General features: G+C 36.2%; 1 protein-coding gene across 4 annotated transcripts in view; it reads left to right on the forward strand.

Annotated features, from left to right (window-relative positions):
- Positions 1–11,210, forward strand: part of CCDC68 (coiled-coil domain containing 68) — an 81,820-nt gene extending 70,610 nt beyond the window's left edge. For all 4 annotated transcript variants that reach the window (XM_074208667.1, XM_074208666.1, XM_074208665.1 and 1 more), the window contains one exon: positions 3,293–11,210. In XM_074208667.1, the coding sequence (XP_074064768.1) occupies positions 3,293–3,350 (58 nt within the window). In that variant the 3' untranslated portion in view covers positions 3,351–11,210. The remainder of the gene's footprint in view (positions 1–3,292) is intronic.
- The last annotated feature ends 741 nt before the right edge of the window (positions 11,211–11,951 follow it).

Raw genomic sequence — 11,951 nt, forward strand, 5'->3', positions numbered from 1 at the left:
TGCATTTTAAAACATTATTTTGAGCAGGATTCCGTAGGTTTCACCAGAATACCAGAAGGATCCTAGCCATAGAAAAGACTCAGAGCCCCGTTTACTAAGACTCTATATTTTCGGGAAATTGCTGACTTGTCTTGGGAGAGAAAGTGCTTCAAAGGAAGGAATCCAAGTGAATTCACAAGTCCAATGTCTGTTCCTCTTCTAAATATGAACAGGTTGAAGAACTGTCCACAATTAATATAACCAAGTTTAGAGTACCTTCCCACTAAATTGACCATATTACAAAGAATTGGATTTTTTTTTGCCATTTTCAAAGATTGATGGCACACAAAGTTTTCTAATCCTTATTAAGTCATATTCACTATCTCATATGAGATAATATTTGTAAAAAGTCCTTAGCATGTTCCTGGTCACACAGTAGGCAAATCCCTCCTGCCTTCCCTTCTTTTCTTCAGTCACACTGATAAAAATCATAGCAATCAATGTGTAAAAGGAATAATAAGTTTATTTCTACTTGAGCATGGTAGAAAGAAGCAAGTAGAAATGGGTTGTATATTTATGAACAGAAACATAGCAAAATGGACCCAAATTTGTTTTCATTGTAAGGAGCTTATCAAGCTAATAGTGCAGTGCATATTGACTCTGTGGTCAGCTTTTACCACTGTGATCAGAGAGTTTCTAGCTCCACTTTTGACAGCTGCACTGAATAAATATTTTAATCATTTACATTTGGCGTCATTCTTAAATTTAGCTGAACTGAATTTTTGCTTTCTTAGAATCTAGTCAAGAATGTTATTTAAATTTGGCCTCCCAAAACTTTATAGTAAATGCTTGATAAGCATTCTGTAAATCTCTTTTTCAAAAAATGAATAGAAGGGGAACATTTTCCCTAGAAGATGCATACCCTTGAAAAATGTGTACATTTTATTGAAGTGATGCCACTTAAACTGTCTCTACTTTACTATTGCCCTCTATCACTTGAATCCTCATTTTATAGACACCCGTGATTAAAAGTTTAGTGAGTTTTTCTTCTTCCCCATATTTATCATATGTATCATTTTACCAGTTTCTACCTATAGTCTTATAATTTTTTCAATCTATCCCTTCCTTTACATTCCATGGTGACCTCCCCAGTCCAGGTCCTTCTTACCTCTAGCTTTTCTTGCTTCCAGTATCTCCCCATCTTGTACTAAGGACATTTCAACACATCCTACACAGTGCTGGAATATTAATCTTTGCAAAGTAGCACCTTTATCTTATTACTCCCTTGCATGAAATCATGACTCTTTGTTACCAGGGTTGACCTCCAATGTCATTTATTAGCCTAACATTTGAGACCATCCATAATTACGTTCTAAGTAACTTTTCTGCAGTTATTGTTGGCCTTTCTCCACATCGTTGGCCCCTATCTGGAGTCTCTCAGTCTTCTCTAGAACTTTCCACACTCTGGTTGACAATATTCTCTTATGCTTTCTCCCATTACTCCAATCCTTCTGCCTGTATGAAGTCCACTCCTTCTTCAAGGCTTTGCCTAAGGCTAGTCCTCTTTTGAACCCCTCTTAGACTTAATTAGCATTTAATCTCAAACTGCCTTTTGTTATTATTTAACTTTTCATGTGGTCTGTGTCTTATCTGCCCAACTCTTTTGTAGGAGAGGGCAGAAATATTTTTTTTCTTCTTCCTTTAATCCTTCAAAACACCTCACACAGTGCTATGTATGAAATAGATTCTCACAAAAAATAGTTATGATGAAAGGGTGAATGCTCATACACAGAATTATACTTTGATTAAAACGAAAAGGAAGAATAAATGACGAGGATATTTAAATATTGGCAGATGGAAGAAAACTTTCAGACCTCAGTCCTGTTTCTTTGATATTCCAAAGAATGGCTTCCATAAAGAAAAGAAAAAAAACTACAGTCCATAATTACACATATCATTAAAGATGCAATCAAAAATGTCTTGTTCTAACAGCTTTTAGGTTTCCCAAGCTAATCCCTTTAGGGCAAATTCTGATTTTCTGAATATCCATGGACTTAGTTCATGCAGTGGAGAATCAAGTACACATTCTGAGAATCCAAGCAGATTCATCTTAGACTTTAAACTGTTTATCATAGAACATATCTCTCCTAATGATATATGTAATTAAGGTCTAAAAAGGAAAAAAAAGTCTCTGAGTCAAGACAAAAAGTCTTAGAGACACACATGACAAATTGTCACCTTTTAGCCACTTGCCCTATAATGTCTAAAAGAGCAAAAATGTTGTCCCCCCTCTCCCCAGGAGTCCAGGAAAGGGGCAAAATGGGCATAGTTCAAAAACTGTATAGACTTCTGACCACCTCAGTATGGATAATGGGTGTAGGTATGTTCATATGGCTCTTTGCATCTGGTGAAACAGAAAGTGAGTGAGGGTGGTGGAGGGGGGCTTAGAGTAGCTCCTAAGAAGTTGGCAGGTTGAAGAACTGGGTCATTAGGGTGTTTAAGGAAGCAGCAGATAAAATCCAAACTCTGTTCCTCACTAGTTTCAGAATTTGGGTATGTTACTTAGAAATAATGGTTAGATTTATGAATTGCTTTATATAATTTATCACATAATTTATTACACAGTTTTCCTCATTTGATCCTGTGGGGTCACTGCTCTGATTTATCTTCATTTTACAGAGGTCTAAGCTGAGGCTTGAAGAAACCCATGATCACCCAACTTTTAAATGTCAGAAGCAAAATTTTGGGCAGGGGAGAGGAAGGAGGGCCGGGAGGGAGGCAGTCAGTCAGTCAATTGTCTGAGACTAAATTTGAACTCTTAACCTCCAGACTCCAGGGTTACTACTCCTAGCAACCCCCAGAAGCAGGAATTTTAACCACATTTCCTGACTTCAGGTCCTATACTCTGATATGACCTTTACCTGCTTCAAGTCTGTTTCTTCATAAAAGACTAGACTAAATCATCTCTTAGGTTCCTATTAGGCATAGATCTAGTGATCCTAATTATGTTTTAAATTTTTTTTAAATTGTTTTGGTTCAGAAAAATCACATGATTAATATTTTGGAGCATGGTCTCTTATTTTTGAAAAATGAAGGGTGGCCAACTGGACATTTAAATAGCAGAATAAGCCAGTGGTGCTGCCCAGAGTGTCCTGCAGTCTTGGTCAGAGATGGTCAATGAACCACAGTTTCTCTGAAGGAAGGTAGAATAAGCCAAATAAATCAGCAGCAACTGTTTGATGAGGATTTTGACCTCAAAGTTTTATCATGGACTTCTAACTAGTTCTGTTAATCTTATATTTCTTTCCTACAGTGAATTCATGACTGAAGACACCTCTCCCTATCTGATGCTAATTAGACTACGGAAATAAACCTTCAATATGTATTGGATTATGAAAGCTCCAGACCTTGAAAGACTCCTTATTATGATGGCTTCTGTTTCTGAATGAGTTCTACTGTTTAATATAGTAAAAAAAAAAAAAACAAAAAAAAAAACATAGTCTAAATGAGAATGTTAATTTGTTGCTGTCTCTGATCTTCGAAAGGTTACCCAGGGGTGGCTTCAGTAAAGCAGTTATGCTTGGCTTGGTGGGAAGAGGATGTTTGGAGCAGTCAGAGAAGCATCTGGGGGAGAGTTCTTCCCCAGTGCTGGGATTTTGCTATCCTGAACTAATGGGGACATTGACTTCTTCCCCAGCTTGGTTCTCTTTTCAAAAGTGTTTGGTGTGCTGGAAGTAAAATAGAACCTAATCTATTATAATTGCAAATTCCTGCAGTGTGTTTTCTTTTGATATGGAAAAGGATCCCCTTAGGATGGTGATAGGAAATTTGTTTGGCCAGATGCCACCAAAAAATGACATCCTGGGAATGGGTTATTTTAGAGGAGAAACAGGGCCACTAAAGGACCATTTAATAAATTTCTGTGCTACCACATTCTGCTTTATTACTTAGTATCAGGGTATTATGCCTATGATCTAAGACTGTCAACTTTCATTTGTAAATAAGTATACTGGTTAAAGATGATATCAAATGAAAAAGCTATCATTAATTATATTTTTAAAAATTCTCTAAGAATTTGTATGTATCTAATAAGAATTTTTTTTCATTGCATGGGCCATCATTAAAGGAGGTGGTAGTATAAGATAGTGGGTCAGCAGACAGAAGATAGGTCATTAATCTATTGAAACATGAGCAGGTCACATAAATCCAAGTCTCATTTTTTTTTTATCTGCAGTATGAAAAACTCTAAGAGTCTTCCAGCTATAGATCCTATGTTTATGAATATAACTACTGAGGTATTATCTCATTTTCTTGAAATGTAAAATTAAAGATGAAATGAGTGGATTGATTCATCCTTGAAGGCCCTTCCAAGGCCATATCCCAACATATCATAAAATGCAAAATATCTGTAGGGTGGAGCTATTGTGTTAAAATTAATTTTTAAACCATATACTACTAGCCCAAAAGTTGCCATCAGAATTTACTGACTTTTAATCCCCTCCCCTTCAAGAACTATTGTGTCCATTGTCTGGTGTCACTTCTCAGAAGGACATTGTTCCATCAGAGCCAGGGGGAGCCTTAGTACATGCTCTAAGGCATCTTATAACAATGGAAAAAACCCATTTCTTTGTTTTTTCTCTCTAACAAGCTGATGACAACCAAGGTTTTCACATGAATTACAAAATAGTAGACCTGAAGAAAACTTCCTCAGGTCTCTGAAGCCAGAGATACTCCATCTTAGGATCCTGAAGACATTCCTCTTCAACTGGTGTTCTGAAGAAAAAACATGATTTTTGATTTGACTTTTTAAAAAAAAATTATTTAAGGCAATGTGGTTAAGTGACTTGCCCAAGGTCACACAGCTAGGTAATTACAATTATCAAGTGTCTGAGGTCACATTTGAATTCAGGACCTTCTCTCTCCAGGGCCAGTGCTCTATCTACTGCACCACCTAGCTGCCCCCCCGCCCCAAAAAACATGTTTTATAATAAAGGACTTTTGCAAAGATTCAAGGCTTTTAGAATTCCATTTTAGGCACATTTAGATGAAAACTAAGATATTTCATGTACATTTAAGCTTTTGTGCAATAGATAGGAAACATTACTTGTCCATGAATAGAATGTCTATTTATCTTTAATTGCTATATATCTTGTCATACATAATTTTAGATTTCAGATATATTAGGTTGAGGTCATCATTTGAATTACCCAGTAACTTCAGTTGAACACTTTCTTCTAAGGTTTCATATTAGAAGATTCTTACAGATTTAACTTGTTGGAATGTTGGTTTCACATTCATTTTATTTTAATATGTAAGAATGTTTGGCCTAGCTTGGTGATTTGGAATAATAGAGATACTTTTATACAACCCATGAACTAGAAAAGGAAATCTACTAGATGGTACTTCCATCCTTCTGAAAAATGAATTTATTTTTCCAGGATTAGGTTAATATAAACAGTACTGAACCAGAAAGGCATTATAAGTTCTATAGTAGCAAAAGAAATTGAACATAGGATGTTTCTCCATCATATTTTTTTTGAGTTTCAATGTTTAAAAAAAATTTAATCTACAGAAAACATTTTTATCTGAAAGATGTAATGCCACATTACAGAAGCAATTTTATACCCTGAAGATAGCATATAGAATATTTTATTGGCATGGAGGAATGCACTTTCCCTTCCCCAGAGAAGTAAGGTTTAAAGAATTGCAATTAGTATTTTGCAAAGTAGATTTGAGTTGAAACTAGGAAAGTTTCTACAGTTTTGTAGTATGGAGAAAAATCATTCTGTTGATTGACATCCTATATTGTCATTTTAAAAAAAAGAAAGAAATTGTTTTGGTCTTGACCTGTACTTTCATTAGTATAATGAATTTCCAGTGAGAAAATTTCTTCTTCCTCTGAAACCCTTTCTCTGCAATTTAATCTTAGTCAGGTTGCCAAGGGCACTGAGAAGATGACTTAGCTAAGATCACTCAGTCAATAGATTCAGAGGTGGTGCTTAACTTGTCTTCCTCACTGAAATTGACTTTCTATTTAAGCATTGCTTAAAGCACGAGAATTGTAAGAAATGTTCAGATTTAAAATTGGCATAATATTACACTAATTTTTTTTGTTCATTCATTTTGAACTCTTTGACCACATTTGAGGTTTTCAATAGCAAAAAGGTACTGAAATAATTTGCCATTTCCTTCTCCAACTTGTTTTACAGAAGAGGAAAAAGAGGTAAATAGAGTCAGGTGACTTGCCCAGGGTCCAACAGCTAGTATCTGAGACTAGATTTGAACTCAGGAAAAGGAATCATACTGATTCCAGATCTGGCTCTCAATTTATAGTTATTCATTTATAACAGGCAAAGTGATATTCTATAAAACAAAACATATGCAAATTTGTTTTTGTATTGTATGTTTATGTATGAACATACTGCTGTTGATGTCCTTCATCCTTGGAGAGGACTGATGTCATTATGAGCATGATAGTATGATTTATAAAATATACAACAGTGACAGCATACATACATACATACATTATCATGTACATTCTTTGACTTTTGATCTCATTTTTCTCTGGCATTTTTACGTTGAAATGAGATTTTTGTGCATAAGTGTAATATATTTTATTAATTTAAAATTTGATTTTAGGATTAAGCAATGATATGCATTGAAAAAACTATTCATCTTTCCCTAAGTATTTTCTCCTTAGTGGTCCACTGGATCAAATAAACACATCTTCTATATCTTTCTAGTTTAGAGTCTGAGTGTGAATGCCAGTGCTTTCTCCATTACTTTATATTCCTTCAATTTAAAATTCATCTCTCCCCCATCTTCAGATTTCCAAATTCAGAATTAGGCAGCCATGTGGAAACATGAGGAATTCTTGAGAATTTACTCTGAATTAAAAAAAAAAAAAAACCTGGATTACTCTGTGTGCTGGGGGCCACTTTATTATCTTCATTTTCTAAATATGGATAAGAAGAAGATAGTTTGTCTCCATCCAAATGGATAGTGGCTTTTTTCCTTTTTTTAAATCATTGTACAAAACGTGGGACAAAAATGTTTGAAGTTATGAGGAAGTGCCAAATAAAGGGAAATTATAGTGCAATATATTCTCCTTTCTCCCCAAATGCTAAAGTAAAACAAAAACTCCCTAAACCAGCTTATTTTAATAGTTTAGTAGATAGGAGCTTTGACTTTAAAAAAGACCAGAGTTCAAATCCTGCCTAAGGCACTTTGCCAGCTGTGAAATCTAGGCTAAGGAATTTAATCTAGAAGGTGGAAGAGGAGGTGGAAAGAAAGAAATGACCTAATTCCCAGGGATAGTGTGAATTTCAAATAAGATGATGAATACAAAGCTATTCAAAAGTTGTATAGAAATGTTAGGTATTAGTAGTATTAGTCCTGAAAACAAACCTTCATTGGATTCATATAAGTTCGGTAAATCTCTATCTCTCTGGAAATGGAGTTTCCCCAACCTCTTTCCCCATCTAGAGTAGAAAATCTTAAAGGTCAAAGTTAGAATTAATTTACCATAAATAAACCTTTAGGGTTAACACTTCTTAGTTTGAAGACAGCATTTGCTGGAGATGGAGGATAAGAATTTAGCAAATAAAAGGGGAGGATAACAAGTAGATGGCTTTTAAACTCTTCATTTTAATTAGTGGGGTGAAGAAGCCCCTAGATTAGTTACTCAGGCAATTTAAATTATTTCCTGATATATCTTAGTGTGTGTAGTGTGACCACATTTTCACTAGATCATGGTTAGCTTCTTTGAGGCATATGATTTCTACTGACTCAAAGATTTAAAAGAATTCTTGCTCCTAAAGTTTTTAAAATCAGTTTGTTTTTTATTTACCATTCAGATATAAGGAAAGGTAGCTAAGTGCTGCATTGGATAGAGCACAGGCTCTGGAGTCAAAAGGACTGGAGTTGATATCCAACCTCAGATACCTGATACTTACTAGCTGTGTGACCTCGGGTTAGTCACTTAACCCTGAGTGTCTCGCATCCATGGCCATCTCTAGTCATCCAGGTCCATATCTGGTCACTGGAACCACTGGGCTCTGGGGAGAAAGTGAGGCTGGTGACTTATTCAGCAACTTCTCACTCAAATCCATTTCACTGGCTTGTCATGGCATCACCTCCTTGATGTGGTCTTCTTAAAGAATGAAGGACAAATATCAATAGCCATTCATAGCCCAGACTTTGAAAGCTCTTCTGAGTCATATCCTATTTGCTTCTTTCACTGGCTTTTTGCAATTGGGAAGAACTTGCCTCGGGGTATCTTTTAGGACTTTCCAGAATTCTACCTGAATTCCTTTCTTCCACATTGAGTTGATTTGAGCTATTAGTACACTTCCCTTTGACTTTTGTTTACAAACTTCGAGTTAGGTGCCTTCTTTCACACATCCTGAGAAGATGCGATGACTTGTAAGTATGAAGACCTAGGTTTGGCATTGTCCTCTGATTTTATGCATAAGGTGGTGGAAGGTTTGAAGGAGACGGCAGGGAAGCCAATTGAATCAGTTTCCACATATCCCATTTTTCTTGCTCATCCTGAAAATTATTACTGTTTGAAAAGAGAAGCAGTGGGGAGGCTAGGTGGTACAGTGGTTAGAGCACCAGCCATGGAGTCAGGAGGACCTGAGTTCAAATGTGGCCTCAGACACCTATTAATTACCTAGCTGTATGGCCTTGGGCAAGCCACTTAACTCCATTTGCCTTGCAAAAACCTGAGAGAGAGAGAGAGAGAGAGAGAGAGAGAGAGAGAGAGAGAGAGAGAGAGAGAGAGAGAGAGAGAGAGAAGCAGTATAGAAAATCAAGTACAGAGTAGAACTTTATAAAGATCTGGGTTCAAGTCCCACCACTGTCTCATAACCTGCAGAATCCTGGACAATTCACCTCACCTCTCAATGTCCCAGGATAAAACTATAAATATTTAAATGACTGTAGATTCAGTAATACAGTGATCCCAGACAAACGACTATCTACCTCCAGAGGAAAAAAACTGATGTCTGAACATGGACTGAAGTATATTATTTTTCCTTTCCTCTATTTCTTTCATTCTTTCTTTGTTTCTTTTCTTCCTTCTTTCCCTCCCTCCTTCCTTTCTCTTCCTCCTTTCCTTTCTTTTCCTTCCTTCCTTCCTTCCTTCCTTCTTTCTCTCTTTTTCCTTGACAAAATGACCAAAGAAAATGTTTTATATGATTGCACATGTATATCAAATTGCTTACTATCTCAGGAAGGGGAAAGGCAAGAATACAATTTGCAATTCAAAACTTTTTTTAAAAAGTTAAGAGTTGGGGTGGCTAGTTGGCACAGTGAATAGAGCACTGGCCCTGGAGTCAGGAATACCTGAGTTCAAATCCAGACACAGACACTTTCTAATTACCTAGCTGTGTGGCCTTGGGCAAGCCACTTAACCCCATTGCTTTGCAAAAACCTAAAAAAAAAAGTTAAAAATTGTTTTACAAGTAATTGGAGAAACATTATTAAAAGTAAATAGCTGCAGCTCAATATCCACATTGAAAGTTTCTATGTGTAGGCCGGAATAGATCTGCAACCATCTGTAGCCACTTCCTCCCCCCAAAAGTTAGCTTGTATATAGCACTTTAAGGTTTGCAAATATTTGCAAATATTACTCACACTTTACAAATGTTTAACATATAATCCTCATTAGAACTTTGCCAGATATATTATAACTTTGCCTCTCTCCAAAGAGGCAGCCAGGTGGCACAGGGGACAGAGCACTGACCTTGGAGGCAGGAAGCCAGGTGTTCCAATCCAGTCTCAGTCACTTGATACTCACTCGCTATGTGACTTTGAGTTAGTCACACGGGCCATCTCCTGTCATTCTGATCCATATCTAGCTACTGGACCCAGATGACTGACTCTGGAGAAGAAAGTGAGGCTGGAGACTTAGCACATCACCCCCTCACTCAAATCTAATTCATGTGCTTGTCATGGCATCACCTCCTGATGTGGTCTTCAAAAATGAAGAACAACCATTGGAGATAAGGACACTGAAACAAACAAGTTAAGTTACTTGTCCAGGGTCACTTAGCTACTGAATATAAGCGATGTAATTTGAACCCATGTTTTCCTGGCTCTATAATAACAAGTCTCTACTTTTCCACTTAGCTGCTTCCCTTGGAGGAAAGGACCCGAGTATGTCTTTATACCAAGGTGAGAGAAGAGCACCAAGGAGAATGTGTATACACACATATATGAATAAAATATGCAATTGTCAATAATATTAGTCTACTTATTAGTTCTCTTGGCCTTCACCTAAATCGTTAGAGTAAAAGATAAAATTCTCTACAAATTTAATGAAAATGGGCACAATTCTGGTTTGCCTCATGCACCCTCTGTTTCTGTTTCTTGATCTGTAGAGTAACCCAAAGATGGAACACGTATGAGAGTTGGTTAAGCCCATCTTGGCAAAGGTCTGTACCACAACACATTCCTAACTACAGCCAGATCTCCTTTCAGTGGTCCTGTAGTCACTTTACTTGGTTTCTTGGACTGTATACCACTAAACTATTATCTGAAGCTACCAGAAACCAAATTTAGCCACTGACAATTATTATAAAAGAGACTCTATATCTCTTTGTGAAACCTACCATTTCTCTCTTTTTTTAAAGAATAAATTCAACCTTTTGACATCTCTCCTCACACCTTCAATTTACAGGATCATAGATTCAGAAAGAAAGGATTTTAGCTTGACCCTCACATTTTACAGCTAAGGAAATTTTCTCCATGAGAAGGTCAGAAGTCTCAGTACCCTCAATCAAGGGCCTTGAATTTAATAATCAATGTATCCAGAGGTGAAATACAGATCACCATTTGTTTATGGGAAAAGTTTTAATGTCAAGATGCCCTGTGTCCTTTCTTAACCTGAGGCACATTTGTGACTATTTCTGCAGTGCCTTATTATTCAAGATAGATATATAAATCTTACATTATATTTGTTGTTGTTCAATCATATCCAACATTTTGTGACCCCATTTGCTTTTTTTGTTTTTTTTTTAAGTAAAGATACTGGACTGGTTTGCCATTTTCTTCTCTAGCTCATTTTACCAAGGAGGAAGCAGAGACAAACAAGGTTAAGTAACTTATCCAGGGTCACAAAGCTAAGAACTTATCAGAGGCTGAATTTCACTTCTATCCACATGCCACCTAATTATATGTATACCTCTAAACTATATACATACCAACATATTATAATTATAACATACCTGTGGGAGTGTATATATATGTATAAATATGATATATAGATGAATAAAATACATGTATGTGCAAATCTACACATATGTCGTGTGTTTGTATATAGGTATGTATCTGTCACTCTGTCAAACCAACCATACTGCTGCTTTCTCCCTTTGGATAGTTTTGTGGATGCACTATAATGGGACAATCATTCATGATTTTTAGAATATTGAAGAAAGTTTCCAGCAAAGTTTAACCCTTCCCCTAGATGACGCCCTTCAACTTCTTCACTGGCTGTCCTGCCAAGTTTTGTTTTTTTTTAATCCTAGTTCATTTTACATATATTTGCCAAAAAGAAGCATAGGTCTTAATGATATCATGCACTCCCCCCCCAAAACCCCTCCTCCCAAACTCAATAAACTCCATTGCTTCCTAAGAGCATGTAAAGTTCTTTACACTCTGGTCTTTTTCTTATTTTTCCAGTCTTCTCAAACATTACTTCTTTTTACTCTATAATGCAACCATGCCACTCCAATTCATTTGGTTATTTCTCACACTCCATTTCCCATCTCCAAACTTTTGCATGGCCATTCCTCATTGCTGGAATTCTTTCCCCCATCAATGAATCCCAGGCTTCTTTCAAGTCTCTGGTTATTGGTTACCTTTGGCAAGAGAATTTTCCTTCTCTTCAAATTTACTTTGCTTTTTTTCTGTATATTTATTATTACATTTTGTATATTTTATCTGTATATTTACATTTATTGTGTGTG

The sequence above is a fragment of the Macrotis lagotis genome, chromosome X, assembly GCF_037893015.1.
Source record: "Macrotis lagotis isolate mMagLag1 chromosome X, bilby.v1.9.chrom.fasta, whole genome shotgun sequence".
In the NCBI taxonomy this organism is placed as follows: domain Eukaryota; kingdom Metazoa; phylum Chordata; class Mammalia; order Peramelemorphia; family Peramelidae; genus Macrotis; species Macrotis lagotis.